Raw genomic sequence first — 27,783 nt, 5'->3', positions numbered from 1 at the left:
TTGGAATTAATTTCATTTATTTTATAGTCCTGGATATACTTATCGTTCCGAATGTAAACAAGCCTATAACAGGGCTGCCCTAGCTTACAGTAGGACTGAGTAGGACATTTTGATTCACTTGGTTTCACCTCATGAATATTAATTTGTCCAATGAAATCCTTCTTCCTCAAGGCAGATGGATTACATTATTAATGTTTCTTCTTTTGAGTAAAACACGTGCAAAGAGAATTGGGCCACAGATGTTCTGTATACTGACTAGATAGTCAACTCTGTACTTAAAACAGAGTTCTGTCTCTTCCATTGTTGGTGCTCAAAGGATTCTGAATAAAGGGGTTAAATAGCATACATACTGTAGCTACCGGAGCAACACAGACAACACAGGAAACTCCTAGATAAGGAGGGTTGAAAGGCATGCTGACTACCATGGGAAATCCAGTTTCAGAAAGCAAAAGTCCTTTCCAGTATTTTGTTCCTGGATTTGCTAATTAGCACAATTCTTCAGCCAGGAGGTAGAACTAATTAGCTAAATCAGCTGGCTGAGTTCATGGGTGGAAGAAACAAATGGACAGAAACATGGAAATTTCTTTTGAATTTTATGTTTACCTTTTAAAACCAATGGAAAATTATTGTTTAGAAAAACTAAACATGGAGATTTTGCATTGTGTGTGTTCTGCTATGCAGTTCTTTTTAATATGGTGTGTCCGGAGCACAGCATTAACAGTATTAGCTCAGCATTAACTATGCAACATTATCTTTTGAACATTTATTTGTGTGTGTTTGTCGGGGGGGTCAGTAACTCATTATGCCAAATGTATTCTAAATCAAAGGGATATGCAGGGAAACATAATCAGAAACCAAGAAAAGGTACTTCAGCATAATATATTATTGTATGAATATTCTATTAAGAGCAGTATAGTATAAATATTATATAAAGAGCAGTGTAGCATAAATATATTAAAAGCAGTTTAGCATAAATATTATATTAAGAGCAAGAGTGTGCATTCATGTTGTGTGGTGCACCATTGTGAGTGTTTCAGAAGCAAGGAGAGGAAAGGTCTGTATGGGAATGAAAGCAGACAGATACCAGGTCAGAGAATCTCAGCTCTTCCTCCTGTGTCTGTTTCTGTGCTCTGCTTTTTTTTTTTTTACGGTGACCTTTAAATAATGTACTTATCCTCGAATTTGATAAAGCGCTCGGAATGATAAACCGCCCTCATCTGCCTCTGCGAGCGCGCCCCCTCTCTGATTGAAACAGCGTCGGCCGACTGTCGGCAAACGCGAAAACGTCCGCGCTGATTATGATGTAGAGCGCGGAAACCCGAGTGAGAGCAGGAATCTGTTTACGGGTCGTGATTCTTTAAAGGGGCCTCCAGCGTAGAGAGAATCAGGAAATGCTTCGCGGTTGGACGGTCCTGACTTGCGAAGGACTGTTCCCGTGAGCGTGCGCTGGGCTTCAGCACCACGGACAGCGCTCACTCCAGGTCCCGGTACAGGGACTGCGGAGAAACAGGCGTGTGCATTTGTTAAGCCCATCGTCTTCTGCTACAGTACACTTGGTAATCTACTATAAATACTTGTGCTGGTAGTGAAGTGGATTTTATTTTTATAATACTGTGGATATAATTGGCTTGAGCTCATTGAAACCTGGGAGGAGGCTTCTATTTCCAGCTCTGTTGTTGCTGTAGTTACTCTAGCATTGTTGTATTTCCAATGCTTTTGAAAAAGTTTGATAAAGAAAATTAATTCTGAACATAAACTTTATTGGAAACATAAACCATAGTAGTATACGCCTGTATCTAATCAGGCTGCTTGGACTGAATAAAATTGGCCGGTACATTGTTGCTGCAAAGGCCGATGTTTGTCCATATACAAAGTGAACCAGGATTTATAAGGCTGTGAGCGTCTTTTTAGCACGTGCAGTAGAGACCCTTAACAGGTTTTTTTTTTTTTTCCATTGAGGGTTACAGCACCTGCTCTTATTTTAGGATTGTAGCAAAAATGTTATAGAACATTTCTATTGGCATTGGAGCTCAGTGGATTCTTATCCCTCATTTCCCCCTATTGTAAATGCGGTTGGCACTTGTACTAATGGCATACCTACAGACAGCTTATTAATCTAGATGTGCAACACGGGTCGAGTTTTCAGAGGCATATCAAGTTGCTGCCCGTCAGCTGGCTAGAATTCCTGTCACGGTGAGGCTCCACTCCCACACTGTAGACCTATCAGGGCACCACAGTGCAGGAACTGGTTTCATAATAAAGCATTTGCAATAAATAAGGCAGGCCACCTATGGGATGAGCTCACTTCCAATATGAGATCATCACTTTTTATAATGCCAGTCTCATGGACAGGAACTGTATACACCAGCATCCCTCCCCCTCCCCTCTCTCTTGTCTCTCTGTCTGTCTCTCTCTCTGTCTCTGTCTGGTTCTCTCTGAATGTCTCTTGCTCTCTCTGTCTGCCTGTTTCTCTCTTTATCTCTGTATGTCTCTCTCTCTCTCTCCCTCCTGTTACGTTCAGAGTAAGGACCCACACGCAGACCAGGGAAATCCAAGAAAACGTTGTCTTTATTCCGTGCGAAGTTCGAAGCCAGGTGATCAGAGATAGTGCGGTACAGAATCGAGTTTCCAGAAGAAAAGTAAAAAGACAGGCAAAAAGTCAAAAACCAGGAGATCAGAGATAGCGAAGGTACAAAGGGGCAGGCAAAAGAGAAGTCAAAGAAAAGCGAAGGTCGAACCAGATCAAACAAAACCAAAAGGGGCAGGCAAACTCGAAGTCGGGCAAAGGGGTGTCGCAAGAATCTCAAAATACAAAGGCTTACAAATAATCGGCACAATGAATCTGATCAACGTTCTGACAAGAAACAAGTGGAAAAGACTGACATTTATACACTGGGGAAGATAACAATCAAGGAGGGGTTAAGTGAGTGAGGGCGGAGTAACAAACAACATCCAGGTGAAGAACATTAGGATAACTAATTAAATGACAGGGGACTGACAAAACGCGGACTGGAATCACATAGACAACAATGATAACAGACGGCCTGGGTTTAGCAGGTAAAACACGTGCAGAGAGAGAGAGGTGCAGTTAGAGCAAGAGACAGGTGCAGGCAATTGCAGAACTCAGCGTTAGAGCAGGCTAGAAAGAAAAGGGGCGGAGCTACAGCGCAGCATGGAAAAGGGGAGACTGGTTAATGTATTAGTATAGTGATCTAAACTATCAAAAACCCAAAACTAGTGTGTGTTAGTCCATTAGTAATATTCACATGTTAGTATATTAGTGAGGTTAGTACTTTACAATCTATAAGTTAGTAGGGATTAGTAGAAATTAGTAAAACTAGAAATCAGCAGGAAGAAAGTAAAGCGAGACTGGAAAGAAGGGGGGAAACCACGAAAACCCAGAACCACCCGAATAGTGAAATCACACAAGTACAGGGGAGTGAAGCAGCTCAGGGAACACAGACACAGAGACAGTACTGGGGAGACAAGTGACCGGAAATACAGACTACAACAGTACCCCCCCCCCTAGGAAACGCCTCTTGGCGTTTTCACCGGTGGCACAGGGTGTTTAACATGAAAGTCCTTAACAATCTGCTTATCCAAAATGAAGCGAGAGGGGATCCAGCTTCTTTCCTCGGGGCCGTAGCCTTCCCAGTCCACCAGGTACTGAAGGCCGCGACCCCGACGACGAACATCCAGCAGTTTGTTCACGGTGTAGGCATCACCACCATCAATGAGTCGGGGGGGAGGGGGGGGCTCAGGGGCAGGGCAGAGGGGATGGGTAACAACGGGTTTTAAGCGGGAAACATGAAAAGTGGGGTGAATTCTGCGCATGGTGGAGGGTAACTTTAATATAACAGCAGTGGGGCTGAGGATTTTAACAATAGGAAAGGGGCCAATAAAACGAGGAGCTAATTTCTGGGACTCAACATGTAGGGGAATGTCTCTGGTGGTGAGCCAAACACGCTGTCCAACTCTGTAGGAGGGGGCTTTAGAGCGGCGGCGATCGGCCGTCACCTTCATCCTGGCGCTGGCGCGAAGCAAGTTGAAGCGAGCGGTCTTCCATGTCCTTCTGCAGCGCCGGATGAAGGCTTCCGCTGAGGGGACCCCCACCTCCTCCTCCTGACTAGGGAACAGAGGCGGCTGGTACCCTAGGCAGCACTCGAATGGAGAAAGTTTGGAAGAGGAGGTGTGAGAGTTTATGGCATACTCTGCCCAGGGTAGCTGATAAAACCATGAGGAGGGATTCTTGGAGCAGAGGCATCTAAGGACGGTTTCAATAACTTGATTGGCCCGCTCGGTCTGGCCATTGGTCTGGGGGTGAAATCCTGAGGATAGACTAATGGAGGAACCCAACAGTGAGCAGAAAGCTTTCCAGAAACGTGCAGTGAACTGGGGGCCTCTATCGGAAACTATGTTAGTGGGGATGCCGTGTAGTCTAATAACGTGATGAATGAGTAAGTTGGCGGTTTCTTTAGCAGAGGGAAGCTTGGTGAGGGGAACGAAGTGAACAGCTTTAGAGAACCTATCAACTATGGTGAGGATAGTGGTGAAAGTGTTGGATGGGGGTAGGCCTGTGATGAAATCTAACGCTATGTGAGACCAGGGGCGGTGTGGGATGGGGAGGGGTTGTAACAGACCTGAGGGTGGGTGGTGAGAGGGTTTGTTCTGGGCACAGACCAAGCAGGCAGCCACAAAGTCCAAGATCTCTTGTTTCATGGAGGGCCACCAAAAGCGTCTCTGAATAAAGGTCCTGGTTCTGGTGGCCCCCGGGTGGCATGAAAGTTGCGAAGCGTGGCCCCAAAGGAGAACTTGAGAGCGGACTTGGGCAGGAACGTAGAGACGATCCGCTGGGCAATTACTTGGACCAGCCTCATCCTCCTGGGCCTTACGAACCCTCTCCTCGATGTCCAAGTGGATGGCATTGATGAAACAGCTCCGCGGGAGGATGGTGTCAGGTGAGGGATCCTTGGTGGGTGGTTCAAACCGGCGGGAGAGGGCGTCAGGTTTGGTATTCTTCGACCCAGGGCGGTAAGCAAGGGTAAAGTCAAATCTGGAGAAGAAGAGTGCCCATCGGGCCTGGCGAGAGTTGAGGCGTTTGGCTGTGTGAAGGTACTCCAGGTTCTTGTGATCAGTCCACACCAGAAAAGGTGTTTGAGAGCCCTCCAGCCAGTGGCGCCACTCTCCCAAAGCCATCCTCACCGCCAACAGCTCACGGTTCCCAATGTCGTAGTTCTGTTCCGTGGGTGTCAGGCGGTGAGAAAAGTAGGCACAGGGATGGATCTTATTGTCTCTGGGTGAACGCTGAGAGAGAACGGCTCCCACCCCAATGTTGGAGGCATCAACCTCTACGATGAACTGGGCAGCAGAGTCAGGATGAACAAGGATGGGTGCAGAGGTGAAGTGGTTCTTGAGGGCTCGGAAGGCTGTTTCAGCCTGGGCGTTCCACTGGAATCGGGTCTTAATGGATGTGAGGGCGGTGAGTGGGGCTGCCAGAGAACTGTAATTACGGATGAAACGACGGTAGAAATTGGCGAAGCCCAGGAAACGTTGCAGTTCCCGACGACAGTCTGGCTGAGGCCATTCCACAACCGCCCGGATCTTCTGGGGGTCCATCTGAATGCTGCCGGCGGAGATGATGTACCCCAGGAAAGAAGTGGTGTTACAGCTAAACTCACATTTCTCCGCCTTGACGAATAAGCGGTTCTCCAAAAGTCTCTGGAGCACCTTGCGGACCTGGATGATATGTTCCTCCTTAGTTTTGGAAAAGATCAGGATATCATCCAGGTATACGAAAACAAACTTATTTATCCAATCCCTCAGAACATCATTGACCAGTGTCTGGAAAACAGCTGGTGCGTTTGTGAGCCCGAAGGGCATCACCAGATACTCCCAGTGTCCGGTAGGGGTGTTGAAGGCTGTCTTCCATTCGTCGCCCTCTCGAATGCGCACCAGGTGATAGGCGTTGCGCAGGTCCAGCTTGGTGAATATCGTGGCTCCTTGCAGGAGTTCGAAGGCGGAAGCCATGAGGGGAAGTGGGTAACGGTTCTTGACCGTAATGTCATTGAGGGCACGGTAGTCGACGCACGGCCGGAGTGAGCCATCCTTCTTCCCCACGAAGAAGAATCCGGCCCCCGCTGGTGAGGATGAAGGACGGATGATGCCGGCAGTCACGGACTCCTGGAGGTATTTGTTCATTGCTTCCGTCTCCGGCCGAGACAGGGAGAACAATCGACCTCTGGTGGGAGTGGTGCCGGGCTTCAGGTCAATGGCGCAGTCGTAGGGGCGGTGAGGAGGCAGAGAGGTGGCTCGGGATTTGCTGAAGACCTCTTTAAGGTCCAGGTACTCGGGAGGAACCGCCGACAGATCCGTCGGCTTCTCGGGATGAGGTGACTCGGGAACAGAAGAATGGGCCTCTCGCAGACAAGATGCTAAACAGAATGGGCTCCAGCCCAAAATCTTGTGCGAGTTCCATTCCAAGGTGGGGTTGTGCTTCTCAAGCCAGGGGTGCCCGAGAATGATGGGTGAGTGGGGAGATTCAATGATGTGGAGCCGAAGCTCTTCTTGATGGTTACCGGAGAGCCGAACCTTGAGTGGAACGCTGGTGTGGGTGATGTTTGCCAACTTCTGACCATTGAGCGAGTTGGCCACTAGGGGGCATGATACCTTCTCCAAGGGGATTCCCCATCTCTCGGCGGCCCCAGCGTCCAGGAAGTTCTCCTCGGCCCCGGAGTCGATGAGAGCGGTGGTCCCTTTGGTTCGTCCCCCCCACTCAATGGTGACAGGCAGGCAAGTCCGGTGTTTTGAGGAGGATTCAGTCGGAATCATGCCCACTAGTGCTCCTCGATACACTAGCGGGCGTTGTCTTTTAACGGGCAGGCTGCGACATAGTGACCTGGTTTCCCACAGTAGAGGCAGGACCTGGTGTGCATCCTTCTATCCCTCTCCTCCTGGGTCAGGCGAGCACGGTTGACTTGCATGGGTTCCGGGTCCGGCATCATGACTGGAGGAGGTTTGGGGTTGGTAGGGGATGCAGCAGTGGTCCTGGACCTCTCAGTGACTGCTCGGTTGTAGACACCTTGACTGCGAGCCCGTTGGCGCTCCTGGATGCGTGAATCCACGCGGATAGCCAGGGCAATGAGATCGTTGAAGTCCTCGGGTAGGTCCCGGGTCAGCAGCTCGTCCTTCACGCGCTCAGACAGGCCATTGAGGAAGGTGTCGTATTGAGCCTTCTTCTCCCAGCCACTGGCGGTAGCCAGAGTACGAAAATCGATGGCGAAGTCCGACACCGTCATACCACCTTGGCGCATGTGCAGGAGTTCTTGCGCCGCATCGTGGCCGTGCTTGGAGCGGTCAAAGACCCGTTTCATCTCTTCTGCGAGCAGCGTGGAGGTCTGCACGCAGGGAAGCCCCTCCTCCCAGGCAGCCGTTCCCCACTTCCTAGCTCGCCCGGTGAGCTGCGTGATTATGTAGGCAACTCGGGCCTGCTCAGTGGGGAAGGTAGCTGGCTGTAGCTGGAAGATCAGCCGGCACTGGGTAAGGAATGGGCGGCAGCCACCAGGTTCTCCGTCGTACTTCTCCGGAGGAGGAAGGTGGGGTTCACGAGCACGTGCAGGTGGGATGTCAGGCGTAGCGGGAGCCGCAGGTTGCTGGGGAGCGAAGCCAGGCGAGGAGGCCCGGAGTGCAGATGTCAGCTCTGCCACGCAGGAGGTTAGAGTCTGCAGCTGGTGAGAGACCGACTCCAAGTGGGACTGGTGGCGTCCCAACATGGCTCCCTGCTGCCCAAGTACAAATTGTACCTGGGCAGGGTCCGCTGGGTCCATCCTCGTCAGAACGTACTGTTACGTTCAGAGTAAGGACCCACACGCAGACCAGGGAAATCCAAGAAAACGTTGTCTTTATTCCGTGCGAAGTTCGAAGCCAGGTGATCAGAGATAGTGCGGTACAGAATCGAGTTTCCAGAAGAAAAGTAAAAAGACAGGCAAAAAGTCAAAAACCAGGAGATCAGAGATAGCGAAGGTACAAAGGGGCAGGCAAAAGAGAAGTCAAAGAAAAGCGAAGGTCGAACCAGATCAAACAAAACCAAAAGGGGCAGGCAAACTCGAAGTCGGGCAAAGGGGTGTCGCAAGAATCTCAAAATACAAAGGCTTACAAATAATCGGCACAATGAATCTGATCAACGTTCTGACAAGAAACAAGTGGAAAAGACTGACATTTATACACTGGGGAAGATAACAATCAAGGAGGGGTTAAGTGAGTGAGGGCGGAGTAACAAACAACATCCAGGTGAAGAACATTAGGATAACTAATTAAATGACAGGGGACTGACAAAACGCGGACTGGAATCACATAGACAACAATGATAACAGACGGCCTGGGTTTAGCAGGTAAAACACGTGCAGAGAGAGAGAGGTGCAGTTAGAGCAAGAGACAGGTGCAGGCAATTGCAGAACTCAGCGTTAGAGCAGGCTAGAAAGAAAAGGGGCGGAGCTACAGCGCAGCATGGAAAAGGGGAGACTGGTTAATGTATTAGTATAGTGATCTAAACTATCAAAAACCCAAAACTAGTGTGTGTTAGTCCATTAGTAATATTCACATGTTAGTATATTAGTGAGGTTAGTACTTTACAATCTATAAGTTAGTAGGGATTAGTAGAAATTAGTAAAACTAGAAATCAGCAGGAAGAAAGTAAAGCGAGACTGGAAAGAAGGGGGGAAACCACGAAAACCCAGAACCACCCGAATAGTGAAATCACACAAGTACAGGGGAGTGAAGCAGCTCAGGGAACACAGACACAGAGACAGTACTGGGGAGACAAGTGACCGGAAATACAGACTACAACACCTCCTCCTATCCATCTCTCAGCACACTAGCACAGCAGTGCTATAGAAAGCAGTGCTCTTGTCATATAATCAAATGTTCTCCTGTTAAAACTAAAAGTACAAGGGGAACACGGTTCCTGGCTTCCTCGTTGCCTTTGATAAACTGCCATTCTGTACTCGTGAATGGCCAGGGCGTACCCATAGCACAAAGGTGGGCCTTGAAACGGGAAAGCATTTAAAACATACACATAACATTCAGAAGCTTGCTAATGGACGCTCATTTAGCAAAGAGGGAGCAGGATAACTCCACTTTGAAACTTCAGTCTGCCGCATTGTGGTGCTGTGGTTAAGGAACTTGGCTTCTATCCAACGGGTGGTTGGCTTGATTGCTTGCTGAGTGAGGTACCTTTAAAATATCTAATGACATAAACTGGATAGTAAATAATGAATCATTTTTTTAAATGAAACCAATTTTTGGCTAGTTTACAAAATGTTCTGCTCGTTCTCCCCGCTCAGGTGACGCCGTCGTCTACGGTGACACCGTGGACGCGTACACCTGCGTGGCCAAGCTGCTGGACCTGGGCGTCGCGGGCTCGCGGATCCGGCTGGTTCACCCGCCGGCGGACCCCGCCGCCCCGCCCCGCTTGGGCAGCCCCGAGGCGGAGAGGGCCGTGCGCGAGGCCCTGAGGCGGAGCGAGGTCCGCGTGCACCCCGACTGCCTCCTCCTCGCCTGGACCCCCGGCGGGGAGGCCCCCGAGCCCCTCTCCTCCGTCACCTTCACCTGCGACGGCGGGCCCGTCACCCTGTCGTGCTCAGTGAGTCCCCGTCCGGTCCGTTAGCCGTTTGTGCTAATGTTTCGCCTGTCCTTGGTCCAGACCTGGGTCAAATACGTATTTGTTTGCTTTTCTACGTTTTAGTAATCTTGTCTGGTGTACTGGAACCAATGAAACACTCTCAAAAAGTGCAAACCTCGCCTTCTGGTCATATTGGCAGGCTCAATTACACCAGGCAAGATCAATAGAGCACCGAAAAGTATTTGAATCCAGAACAAATACGTATTTGACCCAGGTCTGCCTTGGTCGCATGATCTGATTAAACAGTCTCATTCGCTCTGTATCACTGTCCGCCTTCAACATTATTTGGAATTTCAGAAGCGGATTGATTGAGAGGCTGTTTTTGCCCCCGCAGGCCTGAGGTAATGGTGGAACTTTTCGGTCCAACATTATTCAGCATCAGAATAAAGGCTCCAGATGGACGACCTGAGGGGACAGATAATTTAAAGGAAGAAGAGCCAGCAGCTAGGCTTTGTCACAGGCGAGCCAGAGATCGCTATTCAGCATTAGGGGTGTGGCACCAGTTACCCTCTGGGCGTGTATGTGTGTGCGTGCGTGTGTGTGTGTGTGTGTGTGTGTGTGTGTGCGTGTGCAAGCATGTGTGTGTTTCTATGCGTGTGTCTAAGCATGTGTGTGTGTGTATGTGTATATATATGTGTGTGTGTTTCATCTCCTGAATACCGCCTGAAATTTATTGATAGTTTACCAAGGCTGTACAGTTTCACTTACCTCCTAAGTGCTTCTAAGTATGAAGTCTCATGTGTATTTATCATGTTTATGCCTCTGACATGACCCAACTACTTAACCAAGTTAAATAAATGGATCCTCTCAGAACCTCACAGTGAGACATTTTAATGTGTCTCCATTATTTATGGGCTTGTCAACTGAACTGCACTGATTTGGGTGTCTAAGGTTCACTATTAAAATCATATGATCCTATGATTAACAGATCATATGCTGTCATATCAAGAGGAATGTTATATTTAAGAACAGCTAGTAATAAAGTTGCTTTATCCTCCGTCGGCTGAAGTCATGAAAGGTTATGGTTTCCTCAGTAAGAGACCATTTCCTTGACATTGATTGCTCCTGCAAAAGATGGTGATTGAATCTCCAGCCATACTCCTCTCCTGGGTGGTAACTTAATCCCAGCTTTCATCAGTTAGAGCAGCAGTGGAAAAAACCCACCAGGGCTTCTCTGTAGCATTAACCTGGGGGTGGTGCAAACGGTCCTTATTTACCCTCACGGCCTTCGCTCTCTGTCGCTCTTTGGTGTAGTGTAATGGGTAAGGAGTTGGTTTTGTGACCTAAAGGTCGCAGGTTCGAGTCCTCACTAGGACACTGCCGTTGTAACCTTGAGCAAGGTACTTAACCTGTATATATCCATTGCTTCATTGCTTCAGTATATATCCAGCTGTATAAATGGATGTAATGTAAATGCTATGTAAAAAAAAGTCGCTCTGGATACGAGCGTCTGCTAAATGCTAATTTAATGCTCATTCATCCTGCAGGTCTTCTTCAACTTTTACAGGAAAGGCGTGGACCGCGACGCCTTCGCGGCCGTCAACGACGCCTGCCTGGTGTACGACGGCGGGCTGGTCATCGACACCGCCTTCCACACCAACGACTCCTCCATCCGCGCCGCGGGGCCGCTCACCAAGTTCGCCCGCTCCTACCACGCCGACGGGCGGGGCCACGAGCGCTTCTGCTCCCGGGAGGTCGGCGTGGAGCTGGCCGCCGTGCTGCTGCCCCTGTTCGACCCCACGCTGGAGGCGGAGGAGGAAGAGGAGGAGGACCTCGACCCGAGCGCGGATCGGCTCGTCCCCATCTACTCCCAGGCTAAGATACAAGGTCAGGCAGCGCGTGCTCTTCGACGGCCTGGCTCACCGTTTCGGTTCTCCATTATAACATTCGGCTGCATTATAATATTGCGTTTTCTCTTGGCTTGTTGCCGTGTTCGGTTTAACCGGTGGCATACGGTATACGAGCCTGCACCAATGTAATTATCTCTATTCTATCAATAGCAGTGCTTTGTAATTGCTTTGGTTCACGTCCAAAGGGCTGAATCACTATTGTCCTCCTGTGAGTTTATTATCAATGTCGTTGTGTTCGAGTTTGCACAATTTCCCATGAAATGGTACACGCCAAAAATTTCAAACTTGGAAACAACATAAATAAAAGTAAAAGTATATTTGCACAGCTTCAACTTTAATATTGAATGCCTATGTGTCGCTATCACTGTTCAGTGACACCATTAAAAGAGCCTATTGTGAGTAATCATTTTGCCTTGTCGTAGATGGGTTACAGTGTTGTAACTCATCGTTTTCTTTTGTTTATTTTATATTTATGTTATGTTTTTTTTGCAATGCTGAGGCCACATTGTTTACGTTGTTTGTTATGTCTCTGTGTCAGGGAAGTTAAATTTAGGCTATTTATTACCAAAATTAATTTGCCTTGTATTTATTATACTTTACCCCCTAGTGGCGAAGGTTGGTAATACAGGTGTCACCGGTCTTTTAGAGGGAAGTAACACTTGTGTCAAAATAGTAACACCATGACGAGCCTACTGTTTAATGCTTTACACAGTCACAATATGAATCATAATGAAAACAAATTAACACCATTCATCTTCTGTTGTTAGGATCGATAAATATGAACAAGTGTTGATTGCGTAGTGCTTAAATACATCATCACTTGTGCAGTAAAGAGATCAGAGACTACAGGGAAAATGTGCAGGTTGTGATTATAGATAATGTTTTACATGCAAGAATATTACACATCTGTTTGCACTGGTGGATTGAACCAATACATTTCATTATTAAAAAAATAAGAATCAGTATATTTAGCGGAAAAAAAAATATTTTAAAAACAATATATTTGTGTTTTTATTTCATTATGAAAATGTTCAAGAATCATTTGAAAACATTCTTTATAATTATTATATATTTGCATATATTTTTAACTCTGATATTAAAATCCTAACTGTATTGACTCTCTCTCTCTCTCTCTACATATATATTTATATTTTTTATTTTTTTATTTTTTTGCTACTTATTCGTATACACACAGGTGGGAGGTTGCCAGGCGGATACAACTATCTCCATGCCGCAAAACCTGCCATAAATCCCTCCGTGACATCATCCACGGTATCTACCAAATATGCACCTCAGTGACATCATCTTCAGACGCCCCTTTGAGACCCTTTTCCTGTTTGAGCTGTTTACAAGACAGCTGTACATTCTGAGCCAGTGTACGCTAGCTATCTGGATTTTGTTACCTCGTACGCACCTTGGCAGCGCATATCACGTAATGATAATTGACCTCTATGGTTCCCTCCAGGGTAGAGAGATTGTGACCGGGAAGATCGAGGAGGGCAACTACTTCCGGCTGCTTCTGAATCGGTACGGCCTCGTGGAGTCCATAACCTGCCTCTCCACGGGGCCCATCCCGGTCTCCAACTACCTGTGCCTGTACGGGAGGCACGAGCTGCTCTTGAACCGACTGTGTGCCCGCTTTGACCAGGGACTCGTCCCTGACCTTTACAGGTACAACGCACCTCTCTTTTCTTCAGTTCTACCTTTACTCAACACAGTCAACAGATCTACAATCTGAGACTGGATTGTGTTCTACAAAATGCTCAGAAAAAAGTGAAAAGCCTAAACTAACTGACATGCAAGCTTCTGTACTGCTGCTCCATAACACAAGAATAACACAATAGAATAACACAAATCCATAGCATAAGACTAACACAGTAGAATAACACAAATCCATAACACAAGACTAACACAATATAATAACACAAATCCATACTACCTGCTCCATGACTTCGGCCTCGAGAGGAGTCCCATTCTGCCAGAGAGAGAAAAATAGAGCTTACTGTTGTTATTTGTAATGTTTTACTTGGTAGTAATATATCTACTACATCAGTAAAGTTGAATTAGGGGGAGTTAGCAAGAAAGAAAGAGAGAGTAACTTGCTTGGAATTGACTTAATCAATGACTTAATCTTACCACAGGCTTACCACAGTCAACCATTTGTTACATCATTAAGAGAGTACTGGTGAGCACTGGTGAACAGCAATCGCAAAGGGGCTTGTAGGCTAAGGAAGAACTCTACAGTTTATGACTGAAGAATTCTCGCCACCATTCAATATACACAACAGAGCAAAAAATACTACATGTTCTTTTTTTTTGCATTATACAGCTATTTTAAGGAGAGGTGGTGCTTGGCTATATATCATGATCGCTTTGTGGATTTTGAAGAGGAGGTGCGCCAGATTATGGAGTCTGCCAAAATACAGGTCTGTCTATGTGCTTCTCCCATACTCCCACACACAAATATGAATGAAATAAGATAAGCAATATCTCTGTACTGTATTTGTACTATAGTGTATGTGAACATTATATGGCATAAAATCAACACCAAATTTTTGTTTTATTTTCTTTTTAAAAAACTACATAGATCAATTTGACCTGTTTACTGTAAAATTATACAGTTAAGTGGCCTGTGGTGTGTCTCAATGGCCTGCCTTGAGTAAATAAAGGTTAAATAAATAAATAGTAAAGATTTAAAAATCCACTTTAAGAGTAATATCATGTTGTCTTCTTTCAGGGTGAAGACAACTTGCTGTCGATTCCCGAGGTCATCCAGAAGATGGTGGAAGGAGAGCTGGTAGTTTCAGAGGATCCGAATCAGTATCTGGAGAAGGTGTTCGCGAAAAGTGATGGATTGACCCCCCTGAAGAGAGGTGTGCTTAACTACCTGAAGTACAATCGCTACCACCTGACCATGTACGCGCAACCACAGTTTATATAGCAGCACCAAGTCTATGTGTATTTTTACATTTTTCCAGAGGTATCTGAGATGCTCACATCTCCTTTATGAACATGCCGTGCACATGTTTTTGCCTTTTTCAAAATCCCATTGCATATTTTATTGCAAAATGCTAGAATTTTTCATCTTAGTACATTATTTATAATCAATATAAAAGATGTGCATATTAAATGTATCCAACAACAATGTTAACATATGCCACCCATTCATATTTAAATAAATAAAATCGTAGTTCCCCAAATCTGTAAAAAAAAAATTAAAGAACACTGTTACCTGTATTTTATCAACAACATGAGGTATTTGACTATTTCCTGTTCGTTTACCTGCCCTTACTGTGAAGCCTTCACTAAAGTGATGAGTCTTGGAAATGCAAATGTATTAGTAGTGTGCAGTATTCAAGGACAGGCCTTAGATTGCATCTGCTTGACCTCTAACGTTTCGCAAGTTGGTCTGTATTTCGTTTCTTTCCTATATTCACGTGTAGGCCCCATGTTCAACCAAAATATAGTCGAAAAGAAAGCCTAGCACAAAAAAATCTTTGTGTTTTGTCCTTGGATTGTTGACTAAATCAGTGTGGACCTTCAACAAACATATTTTAAAATATATGAATGCAGTTTATCTGTTGCATGTTACATAGTCTTGTCTGAAGCTATGTATCAAATAAATAAAAGAGCAAATTATAGATTTTATAATTATTACGGGTCATTACTTATGTGGTGGGGGCCTTTAAAACTTGATTTTATTCAACCCATTATCCGTTTACTGTATAGAGCTGTATATTTACTGAGGCCGTTTGTCTTGCTCGGTTGGCCCACCTTTTATCCAAAACTGCAAGATTCGGAGAGAAAGCGTTGGCAATAAACCGGTGTTTATTGCTGATTGGAGTAACGCCAAGCCTGAACCATTCGGGTGATACGCTTGTATTGTGTAAGGTGCGTTGCATTTCAGAGTAACTGCACGCCACACAGATAACACACAGATGAAAGCAAGCAGTGTGTACATTAGAGTGGTAAAGGAGGGGGAGGTGTGGGAGGCGGGGGGCAGCTGTATGCTAATGAGTTGCGAATCTTCGGTGGGGCTTTGCTGTGCAGCACGCGCCACTGAACAAACACGAACACGCGCCTCTGAAATAGTACCAGTCAAACTGTGATAGAACTGTGCAGAGAATTTAGAGTTAATTCTGTTTAACTTCTAAAAACACTAGAGAATACAAAATGAATTTATTTTATATCTGCGTTGTTACGTAATTTTACAAAGGTAATTTAATTTGTAGTTACATGCGATTCCTAAAATGTAATTAGTTGTGTGTGCGTGTGCGCGTGTCTTTATCGGTGTATGTGCGCGCGCACGGAACAGTGAATAAGCTGAAAGGAGAAAGGACATATCCTTTGGTTGTGAATTATCTTACTTGGTCATACAGCAGCTTTATGCTAATACAGAGAACAATAAGAGATGATAACCGGGTTTTCAAGTGTCATGAAAAGATACCCAATTCCAACGCGCCATTGAACGTGTGTCCAATGAAATTGGAAAGGTCGTCAGCGCATAGCTACCATCACCAGCTACACGCAAACCAGTTAATAGTGCTTCCTACATGCTAGTATAACTTCAGTTTAGATATTTTGATTTACTTTTTTAATAAACAATTGAGCCAAAGTCAACAGTTAAATCCAAGAGTTTAGTGGCGGAATAGCTACAGGCTATTAGCGACATGTCTGAATTCATTTTGATTGTTAATCTACATCTGCCTTCAATTTGAGTATTCACCACTTCCTTGTTTGATCGCAATCGGAAGGTTCAAGATTTTTAAAAACTTATGCATATGATAATTTTAAATAGGTGAAACGTATTCCCCAGTTATATTTGTGCTAAAATTAGACTTGCTCAATGACACGTGTAAACTTGTAAATGTTGACAGGTTTTCCGTTTGTGTACCATGGCTGTAATACTTATGAACAAATAAATCAGGCTACATAAGGTTTACCACATTTTTTAAAAGACAATGACAAATTTATATTTTCACATGGACAATATAATTAAACTCTGTTATAAAATATATTGATAATTCTTCGCATAGAAAAAAAATTAAAAAGTGAACGTACTAAGAAATGCGCAATATTCGCAAGAAAGGAAATGTTAGACAGGCTAATACAGGGAAACTTCAGTATTGGGAGAAAATAAAACAAACAAAAAAATGGTTAAACTTGAAATACTCTTATCCATCCCTTGTCATGCACGATTTAGGCCAGTGAAATCTTGTGGCTTTAATGGAGAGATAATTGTTGAATGGCCTTTTTGGATGGCCTGCTTTGTTCGAAGCAGTGATTACACTCAGCACGCGTCTATATTTTGACCAGATTTCCTGCGAGTCCTATATTTCACCGTGGTCAATTTCCTTTTCAAACGCAAACGAGTTACAGCTTGGACAAGCATGACTATTGTGATGTTAAACAATGCGTCCTAATAATTATTTATGTATGCGTAAGATGACTGATTTATAACTGCACGGTTAAACTGCCAAATCAGACACGTCTTTCTATAGCCTATACCTTATTCTACCAATCTGTTTGTTTGTGGGTATGACTTTGCAATATTACGCAAACCCCCGTAATCTATTTAAAAAATATATATTTAATTGATGATGGATTAAATTTATTTGTATAGCCTAGTTGTTAGCGGAATAAACAACATTTTGGTTTGATTTGAACGCCGTTATAGTAAAGGGACATTTCAGTTCAGTCAGTGCTTCACATCTTTGTTTCTGCGTCCATTTGATAGGCACACTGTAGCCTCCATTTTTATTTTAAATTCTGATGATCGTTGTAGTGACTGACATTTCCTTTAGACCGAACACTGAGCATCCCCCCTCCCCTCCCCTCCCCTTCCAAAAAAGCGGAGGAGACGCACAAAGCCGTGGCACGTGCGCATTTGTATAGAAACCCACCAGACCGTAAAAAGGAGGAGTGTCCAGGCTTCTGCCTTCATCAGGGAGAGCTGCATAAACCCTCAGTAATATAATAAACCACATGTACATCTGCCAGGCAATCACGAAATCCTGTATTTCCCCTCGAAATCCAAGTCCTTCCCACTCGCTAATCCACTGGGAACTCGGTTCAATCTGATTGGTCGGGGATGTGGCAACAAGGGGCGAGAACAATAGCATCATTTCTACTTAAAAACAGTGCAGCTATGCCTTGAAGACGAAAACATTTCATGAAGAGGACGAATGGTAAAGGAGAAACACGTCGTGAATCAAAGTTTGTTGTCCATCAGCAATCTCCTAAACCTGGATTTTATTTAAACCTACAACGATCCATTTTAAGTGCCTTATTCACTATCTGCAAGGATGCCAAAAGGTTTTCTCGTAAAAAGGAACAAAAAAGCGACACCTGTGTCTTACAGGATTCGCTCTGAAGAGGAAGGTCAGGATCAGATTCAAGAGTTTCAAAATCAAAACGAAGCATCGCCTCCCGCTTCTCCCTTATCCAGCTCTAAATACAATGCGGGAGCATCACCAAATAATGAGGCAGACACTGCAATCTCAAGGCAGGATGCTAAACCAGTTCAGTTTGGCATTCCGGAGGCAGTGTACCAAGCGCTGTACAGCCCCACCCGGCCCGTCAGCAAAGACCATGGGAGGACGTATTTTGAGAGACATTTCAATCTTGGCTCACCAATTTCTGCTGAATCTTTTCCGACACCTGCAGCGCAGACGAATTTGGATCAACTTTTGTTTGCTCCGGTGGATTTGAAAATAGGTACCAGCAACAGCAACCGGAACGGCACCGCCAGCACCGTACCGCCCGCTGCTATCAGGAACACAACCAAAAGGCCGTTTTCCGATCCTGAACGCAAGGGCAAACATGTATCAAAGAAACCCAAAGCTATCAGGAAACTTCATTTTGAAGACGAGGTTACCACTTCCCCTGTGCTTGGCCTGAGAATAAAAGAAGGACCGGTAGATCAAAAACCTAGGCAACCGTCAACAGGGGGTAACAAGCCTTTAGGGGAATTCATCTGTCAGCTGTGCAGAGAGGAATACGGCGACCCGTTCGCTTTAGCTCAGCACAAATGCTCCAGAATTGTTAGGGTTGAATACAGATGCCCCGAGTGTGACAAGGTTTTTAGCTGCCCGGCTAACCTAGCCTCTCACAGGCGCTGGCACAAACCCAGACCCCCAAGTGCAACTGCGATGACGGCTACACAAGTTACCAAATCTGAAATCGTTAATGTGTATTCTGGTGATAAGTCTCTGTCACAGGACATCAAGGACATTAGATCCGAAGTCGGGAGTGACAGAGACACACCCAGTCCCGGTTCGTCCGAGTCGGGGTCAGAAGATGGTTTGTTCGATTGTCACCTTTGCAGAAAGAAATTTAAACGCCAGACGCACCTGAGAAAGCACCTTCTGGGACACAACGCCTCGCAGAATAAAACGCACGATGACGTTATTTCTCCATCGGTGCAAAATGCAGAAAACGGGGAGGCACCCAAAGAAGTACTCTCTTCAGACGAAAGCCAAAGCCCATCCCCTCTTAATTTAAGTTCCACTGAGTGCCATCTGTGCCCTGTGTGTGGAGAAAACTTTCCCAGCAGGGTGAACCAGGAGAGACACCTCCGCCTCCTGCACTCCTCCCAGGTTTTCCCCTGCAAGTATTGCCCCGCGACGTTCTACAGCTCACCGGGACTCACGCGGCACATCAACAAATGTCACCCCTCGGAAAACAGGCAAGTCATCCTTCTTCAAATGCCCGTGCGACCAGCTTGCTAAACTACGAGAAAAAGTCGTGCCTTCCCGTTGAAAAAAAATGTATCATGAAGGGATCTCTTTCCACCAAACCGAGGTCACGTCGTTGGCATGGCAATGCAAGACATGTCTCCTGCAAACTATACAATGGACAATGAAACGTGTGAAAATGTATGGGACTATACATTTAATTATATATTTTCAAATTCATTTTAGTTTATCAAAAGAAAACAAAACGGTAGACTATCTGAAATATTTTTCTAGGACCTCTGCACAAGTGATAATGTAATAGCTTTTAGACCTAAGAGAGGGATACTGTAGTTGTTTTAAAATTTATCTTAATTCACAGGCTGTGAACTGTCCTACCACTTCAGCTTTATTATAGCTTGTGAATTGATGGGCATTGAATTTTAGCTTTGCCTTTAAACAACAGACACTTCTTTAAACTTGCCCCTCTAGCGTAGCCATAACTGCCTTGAATTAGAATGTCTCATACATCAATACCCCCCGGCTGTGTAACTGCCTTAAAAAGTTAAATTTGAAGTAATGACTGATGATTATTTATTATTTATCTTCAGCGACTTAGGGTATATATTATATGATTGTTATTTTTAATACTGCAATATATGTAACTTCATGATTATTTATTTATTTATTCACACTATTGTATGTAATTTATTAATCTGCGTGGTCCGTCATTTTGACATTCTACATGCCGTAGCCAAATGTTTCCGTTGTCGAATGTATCTGTTGAGTTTTATTGCCCTGCCACATTTTGGGGACGGTGCACAAATGTAATACAATCGATACAGATCTTGTAAAACATAGCTCTTAGATGCAATCCTTTTCTAAAAATAAGTTATTTTCTTAAGCTTTAGCTTTTTATAGCGCTTCAGTCGTATGTTTCAATCGTGTTTGTAAAGTCAAATAAAAAATTAAAAAATGAAATGGAACAGGTTTCTTTTTGTGTAAAAGTAATTTGCAGTCGTGGTCTCTAATACGTGAAATCAGGAGTTGATATGTTTACATGTGTGTAACAAAAGGCCCAATGTGTACTGAATAGCTGCTCAAATTTAGAGTTTACATCTAAGACGCAGACAAAGAAAGTATGACACGTTTCCTCAAAAAATTTTGAACACATTAGGGTTAGAATTTTTTGCATATTATGATAATTATTTTGTACACTTAAAGTAATTGTTTTGTAAACTTGTACACTTAGGCAAAATAAATAAAATAAAATAAACAATTTCAACTGTTAAATTTCAACAGTTTTCTTTAATCTTTCCTGTTGATTGTTGATTCTGAATTTCCCATTAGAGTCTTAATAGTTCAAAAAAGTAATTTTGACATCATGTCATGTATTCAGCCTAACATAACAGGTAAAACAATCTCACTTTCACAATAAAAATGAACATCCCTATTGTTGCTGTATCCATAGGCTGCATGCACTTTGACCGGTGATTTATCTGAGTTGATTACAGAGACAAGGTTTAGCACCCCACAGAATTTATGGTACATGAATTCAATAATTGGTATAATTGATTATCTTTAATCTTTTATCACATGTTTAATTATAAAATGAAAGAAAGAAGCAACCCATTTATAAATGTGGCAGTTATTTCAGAACAACAGAACACTTAATAACTCATTTTGTGTTGAACACCTATAAAATACAGATATACAAATAATTGTAGTTGCTTATAACCCCATGCTCGTCGTCGTTATTAGCATTATCGACTGCATGCTAGAAGGAGGAGCTTTTTTTCCTTGAGTCCATTATCGTCAGTGCATCTCCAAACATTGTTGAACACAGCAGGGGAACAGATGGGAGAAGGCTCAGGTTACCCCCTGTTGCTCCTGGTTCTCTGGCTAAAACTGAATCAACACCACCATCCCCTCACCTCACTAATGTGTCCAGCGGGGAGCATTATGGCTCCTTGCCAGAGAGAGCCGAAACGAGTCTTTGAGATGTGAATGAATCGAGTCAGCACCAACCGCAGGAAATGATGAGAGTTATTGTAAATGCAATGCAGTTTCAACAACGTTCAACTACTGAAAGATGGTAAATTTGGTTATTTATTCAAAAATTCTGTTTGTGTGACAGAGGAATGAATATTCTGGCATTAATAAACCATGCAAGTTATTTCATTTAACTCATTTGAAGGGTTTGGTTTCCTATGAATTACAACAAAGAACATTTTCTTAAGTAAAACAATAAAAATGGCTGGTGTGTAATAAAGATGGCAGTTTCAAGAATTTATTTATTAATGAAGATTAAGCTACAGGAGAGGTATATGCACATCAGGTTATGAAACCATATATACCACAATGCAGACTGCTAACTTATCATGCTACAGTGAAACTGTAGGAGATTATGAAACATTATGAAACTGAAGGAGATATTCCTCGAAGAAGTTATCGAAGAAGATTGAAAATGCAGGTTAAGCAAAGTATAAATTAGGTAAAAGTCATGCCTTTCATGGAAACTGATTTGTGGAAGGAGTGGTTGTATGATGGTCAGCCTAGTCTCCGTGTTGTTCTATGAATGATAATTTATATATGATAAATTACAAACAGCCTGTTAAAACTGCACATACATGTTGAATAGTTATGCTAACATTGCATATAGTCATACTGTAGGCATTAACCTTTCGGTGTTGACTCAGTTCTGAGTCTGTGGTGAACAGATTGTGCTCAGCCCTCTGCTCTCTGTGGCCTTGTGGGACGCACAGGGTCAGCGCTGTCCGTTCCTACGGCAACACTGAGCTCAGCACCCGCGTTGCCCCCCCCGAGTGTTTCCGAAAACCACATAAAATCACTGTTAGATACTGACCTGTGCTCCTGCAAGCGCAGGGCTCTTACTGTTGTCTGACAAACGCCGCTCTAACTACTGTATGTGCTGCAGAAATCCTGCTCTCTGCGTGGGCTGACTGTGAACCACAAACACTGCACTTCTGCTGTGCCTCAAAAACCACAGCACTCTCTCTGAGCCCGAAGAAACATCACATTCACCGAGCTCTCATAAACCCTGAGCTCCTATTGCACTCACACTACTGTGTGTCTTTGTAAAACACTGCGTCCTCATTGCACTGTCACTATGGCCAGATAAACACTATTCTCTCACGGTGCTCTGACAAACTGTACCTCTCTGTCGCTTGTTTTTTATGAACAGAACCCTGCAGTCTTCCACAAACAGAGTTTTCACTGGTGCCTGCCGAATTAGGGGCTCCCTTGAAGCTTTAAAATCCGCCACAGATCATTTTGCATGCACCTGACATTTTTATATTTGATCAACAGATTAAAAGCCAGACATGCAATATACAATGCGCTAATATATAAGATATCCTCTACTTATTCATTTGTTTTAGTAGAAAAATGTATGTACAGATTTTGGGTATTTGTTGAATGTTTTTTTTTTTTATTGTAAAAGTTTTATAAATTGATAATTCACAACTGTCTAATATACGCAAGTGACCTTTGAGTGTAACATAAGTACTAAATTACCTCAATAATCAGGTGATTAGGCACTGTTGAGTTGATTTAACCTGCTGAGTGCAAATCTAGTGGAAACCAGGGGAGAAAACCATAGAAAGGAATGAGTACATCCATCTTAAGAGAGCAGTAGCATCATGCTATTGATACAAGAGTATAATCTTCTGACACAGTATCTTTCACCATTTATATTGAATATTTTGTGACACTAGTTGCAGCACATATTGCAAAAATGCACATTATTCCAGCACCAGTTAATTGTGCCTTGTTTACAATTCCAAACAATAGAAGAATCACCAAGAGAGATTGACAGGTACATAAACATGCAAAGCGGACAACTTTCACATCAAGCGATTAGAGACAACAAGCTTTCTCAGGTGGAAAATGCTCGCTGGCGTGTTCGTCGAATGCGTTTTAAAGGCCCGCTATCCCTACCTCGGGCTCTTGATCTGTACAGGGGCCTCCAGTTCAGACATGTTCTATGTGCTTTGTCAGGGTGCCATCTGTTTGCCTTTCTTTTCTGAAGTGTCTCAAGTTCCTGCACCGAAAAGGAACATGACAGATGGCCTGGAGGAACATACATTCGGCTGAGAGGACAGGAGCTCTGCCGATTTCCACGCAAAAGGGCAAAAACAATTTAATGAGGAAGTGTCCTTAACGGCTGGGAGGCATATGGAAGGAAGGATGGGGATGAGAGATTGGGGGGTGGGGGGGTTGGGCCTCGCCCTGGCACCTCTCCACCCGGTATCACCCCAACACCCCCCCTACGCTGCTTTCCCACATTCCGCGAACCGCCGTGCTCCGCGCATTCCATCACTCAAACTTTCCTCCTCCCGCCCGGCTCGCCGTCGCTGGCAAGCCCCGCCTCTCGCGCCACTCCCCTGTTTGACTGACAGCGAGAGAGCAGCTGCGGAGCGGGGCAGAGATAACCGCAGCAGATAAAGCTTCCGCAGACAAATATTATCGCAGCTCCGTATGGAGGTAGCCTTGGCATGGAGCCATTGAGGCCAACCTCCTCACACTGCCAAAGTTACAGAGAGAGAGAGAGAAAGACAGAGGGAGAGGGAGAGGGAGAGAGAGAGAGAGAGAGAGAGAGAGAGAGAGAGAGAATGAGAGAGAAAGCAGAGGTGCCTTTCTAAAAACACGGTCAAAGGTACAAAAACACGTATCTCCATAAATGCGTTGTGGTTCTGGTTATGGGTTCAGAGCAGCTGTAGCATATCCTTCTGGGCGGCATATCTTACTTCTATGAGATGCTTTACGTTCAATATGCATTAACAGCCCCTGTGACCTCCAGCGGAAGTTGGTCAGTAAAGAAATGCTTTCTAGAAGAATGAACTGAAGTGATCAATGGAAGCACTTTTCCCTGCCGTACCCTGGTCTTGACCTCTGAGATCTTTGTGTTTGGAGGAGAAGAACGGAGAGTGAAGTGAAGAGAGAGAGAGAGAATGGCACATCATAGTCTTGTTTGTGTACACTTGTGTACAGGTCCTGCAGCTAACGTCCTCCAACAGCACCGGTATAGCCCTGTGTGTGTGTTGTGGCATGCTTAAGCAGTTTGCCTGCCAACCCAAGCACCCCCACCCCACCCCCGGGCCCCCCCTACTCCCCACTGGTCTATGACAGGACGCATTGTGCCCCAGACACTTGCTGTGCTGCCCTGCCCAAACCACCCCCACCCCCCTAAGTGCGTCCGTGCCCACTGCCCTTAACACCACAATGGCAATGTCTCCTTTCGCCCACGTGCTGATGCATTAAACAAGAAATCGCACCTCAGTGCCGTAAATTCAGTTATTCTTCCTGAATTCTGTGGGCTATAAAATCACAACAATTTCTAAAGATGTTTTGTTAGACGTAAGACATTTTGTAGTTGTGTGAGTTTATGTACAGTATGTATGTAAGAATGTACAGTATGTGAGTATATTTTACGTTCACCAGAATCTTTTATGTTCATGTTCTATAATAAGTGTGGTGAATGCTTGGGAGCCTTTCATAATAAAAGTGTTAAATTATTTAATGGTTACCTTATATTGCCATGATAAAAAGCACAATTATTAAAGCGCAATAAAGGCACCATAAATCATTGTTTTAGTGCCTTTGGGATTTAGATGCATGTTGGTACACAGTAGCAGGTAGGTTTCTAGGCAAGTCACAATGAGACTATATCCATAGTACATGTGGGGTATTATAATAAAAAATAATTTCACTAAACTATCCTTGCCTTATAGATGTAATGTTTGTGCAGAGTGCTCAGCTCCCCCAAGCACACACACACACACACACACACACACACACGCACACACACACACACACGCAATCACTCTTATGCACACACAAAGTAAATGCCTGCTGCTTGCATTCACCCTGTCTGAGATCGAGCAGACCAACTGTAAGACTCACACCTGCCCTGTTCTTGCAAAGTCCTCACACGCTCCTCTAGGTCCCCCGTCACTCACGTTTTCTTCCTTTTGTCCTCCCTCCGCTCCTCCTCCCCTCCACTAAACCCCGCTCCCCCCACAGGTCCCCAAAAGCAAAACAAAATTGGCCGGCTGACTGGAGAGTGCCTCTCCGCGCGTGCCTCCCCTTATCTTTGCCATTTCAAGATTGCTCCACTCCGTGCTCAGACAAAGCACAAGCAGAAAAAAAAAGGAAATGGCCTTTCATTCGTTCCCATTGGCTCCTTGCAACAATTCAAACAGAACCTTAAGACACTGTCAGTATGGCAGGTGTGTCAGATTCTGCCTAAGGCTAATAAACAAACATGAAAAAAGGAAAATAAAAAAAGCTGAAAAAATAAGTATTTATTTAAAAAAATAAAACCAGGTATTTACATAGGCAGTAAGATATTAATACTGTAAACCTGAATTGTTGTTGGATATTTAGCTAGCTTTAAATACCACATTTGCTTCGACTTAGCTTGTAAGTGATTAGACTAAGCGTACAAAGACCCCCGTGACATTTTAAAGCATTCCCTCCCTTAAACAGTATGCTAGGGGAAAAAATGGATAAGATTAGCGAGAGGTGGTTGTCAGCAGCAAACATGTGACAAGTAAAGGGCATACCGTTATCAATTAGCGTAATCAGACCTTTTACCCAGTGTCACCCACAAGAGCAGAAGCACAATAGGTCCTGATTTAAGACATGGCAACAGCACCTGCCAGAGTGACCCTAAAAGATAGCGTGTCACCTGGTGTTTGTGTTTGTGTGTGTGTGTGTGTGTGTGCTCGTGTGTGTGTGTGCGTGTGTGTGTGTGTGTGTGTGTGTGTGTTCTGGACATGGAACCGGAACGATGTATAAATTCATGAGTGTGTGTGTGTGTGTGTGTGTTCTGGCCATGAAACCCAAACAATGTATAAATTCATGAGTGTGTGCGTGTGTGTGTGCGTGTGTGTGTCAGTGTGTGTGTGTGTGTGCTGTGTGGCCACTCACTTGATTAGAGCACCAGGGGTGAAGTGAGCACGAGGCCATTGTGTGCTCCCATATCCTGTGGCACATGTCCCTTTTCCAAACCCAAACAGTTTTGGTGTGGGGGGGGCAGGGGGTGGGGGGGGGCAGCTGATTCCAAACCCACAGCATACAAAAGACCAAGACCCCCTCCACGCCAGCCTCAACAATGCTCCTGCCGTAATGCTTGTAAATCTATTCAAAGACCAAGAGTCCAAGATAATAACAAGCTGTTAGAAATGAATTCCCAATGAAGCAAAAGAGACTGTTCACAATAAATCTTGATTATGCTGTGAACATGTTCAAATTGGGATAGGTGGTTTTGCGTTGCAAAGCAATTCCCTATTTAGGAAGGATAAAAATGCTTTTTTCTGTGGTCTAACTTAATGATGTACAACACACACACACACGCACGCACACACACACACACGCACAAAGAGGATAAATAAATGCCACAACTCTTAATTACAAGCCTGTCTAATTTCTTTCGCTCCTTCTGTCCCTGGGCTGTTTAGTATTCTGGTTAGTGAAAGGTCAATAGAGGCCAGTGCAGTATTTCTCAATGTCTCTCCAGGAAACATACGCATAATTATGCAAATGCAGCAGGCTCCCCTCTGCTTCTGACAGCCTGCTTATCTGGTCTGCCTTCTGCAAACTGCTACTGAAGATCTACACCCTCTCTCTCTCTCTCTCTCTCTCTCTCTCTCTCTTTCTCTCTCTCTCACTCTCTCTCTCTCTGTCTCTCACACACACAAACACAAACTCTGAATGCCACCACGCCATGAAATTCTGTGTTAAGTTGACCAATTTTTTTCTTTTTTTTTTCTTCGATACCAGGTGTTTGTGAAGAAACTACAGTTCTAGTGGTATTCAGGGCAGAGGACACTGATACACCGGGAATTATGGGGGAAATGCAGAGGGGTCGGGGTGCAGTGCATCTTGGGAAGGACCATGTACAGAGAGTCAGAGGAAACTTCACAGAAACGATAGTCAGAATCGGCAGTTTAATATAACATAATCTGTCACTGATTCCATCCTATGCGTTATATGACAGTCTTTTCAATTTTCTACTGTCACAGTAGAACATGTTGAGGGCTATGGGATGTATTGCGTACTGTTATGAAAGGAAAATAAGCTACTCATCAAATATATATTTTATTGGACATAAAAAAAATTCTGTTGCAGAACTGATCTTATGAGACTGAGGTGAGCTTATGAGCTGATCAGTGTTTGGCTCCAGGGGAACTGATGATGATGATGATGATGATGTTGATGATGATGATGATGATGATGATGATGCTGATGATGAATAAGCTTTCTCTGCTTTTCTTTTCCGATAACTGAGCACTAAGCATCAGAAAAGAAAGAAAATATAAAAAAGAGAGCAAGTGAGGTAAAAAGAAGTGTAAGGTCTGAACTAACTGATGCTCATTAGCACATGGGGAGATGGAGAAGTGAGAAAAGGCAATATACAGGTGTCTGGCATGTGGAAATATGAAATTACAAAAAGATTTTGAGGGTGCCAAAAACTTGCTGAAGCAAGTGAGATATTTCTTTTATAAGTCAGCCAGCTTTTTCGACACACTGACAGGTCACCAACAAAAGGCTTTAATGG

General features: G+C 44.4%; 2 protein-coding genes across 2 annotated transcripts in view; both read left to right on the top strand.

The window, feature by feature from the left end:
- The window catches only part of cfap61 (cilia and flagella associated protein 61), a 34,574-nt gene extending 19,402 nt beyond the window's left edge, over window positions 1–15,172 (top strand). The window contains exons 20-25 of the mRNA XM_035422136.1: window positions 9,339–9,637; window positions 11,164–11,503; window positions 12,722–12,798; window positions 12,992–13,197; window positions 13,856–13,952; window positions 14,264–15,172. Coding sequence (XP_035278027.1) covers window positions 9,339–9,637; window positions 11,164–11,503; window positions 12,722–12,798; window positions 12,992–13,197; window positions 13,856–13,952; window positions 14,264–14,467 — 1,223 coding nt within the window. The 3' untranslated portion in view covers window positions 14,468–15,172. The remainder of the gene's footprint in view (window positions 1–9,338; window positions 9,638–11,163; window positions 11,504–12,721; window positions 12,799–12,991; window positions 13,198–13,855; window positions 13,953–14,263) is intronic.
- Window positions 15,173–17,484: 2,312 nt separating this feature from the next.
- Window positions 17,485–20,185, top strand: insm1a (insulinoma-associated 1a). Its single transcript, XM_035422138.1, has one exon. It carries the CDS (start codon window positions 17,832–17,834, stop codon window positions 19,254–19,256), a length of 1,425 nt encoding a protein of 474 aa, XP_035278029.1. The 5' UTR covers window positions 17,485–17,831; the 3' UTR covers window positions 19,257–20,185.
- Window positions 20,186–27,783: the final 7,598 nt, after the last annotated feature.

This window comes from Anguilla anguilla, chromosome 6, assembly GCF_013347855.1.
Source record: "Anguilla anguilla isolate fAngAng1 chromosome 6, fAngAng1.pri, whole genome shotgun sequence".
Lineage (NCBI taxonomy): Eukaryota > Metazoa > Chordata > Actinopteri > Anguilliformes > Anguillidae > Anguilla > Anguilla anguilla.
This window is presented reverse-complemented; position numbering and strand designations above follow the sequence as displayed.

Excerpts from the sequence above, each read along its gene's own strand:
- insm1a (XM_035422138.1), top strand. The coding sequence starts at position 17,832 with ATGCCAAAAGGTTTTCTCGTAAAAAGGAACAAAAAAGCGACACCTGTG.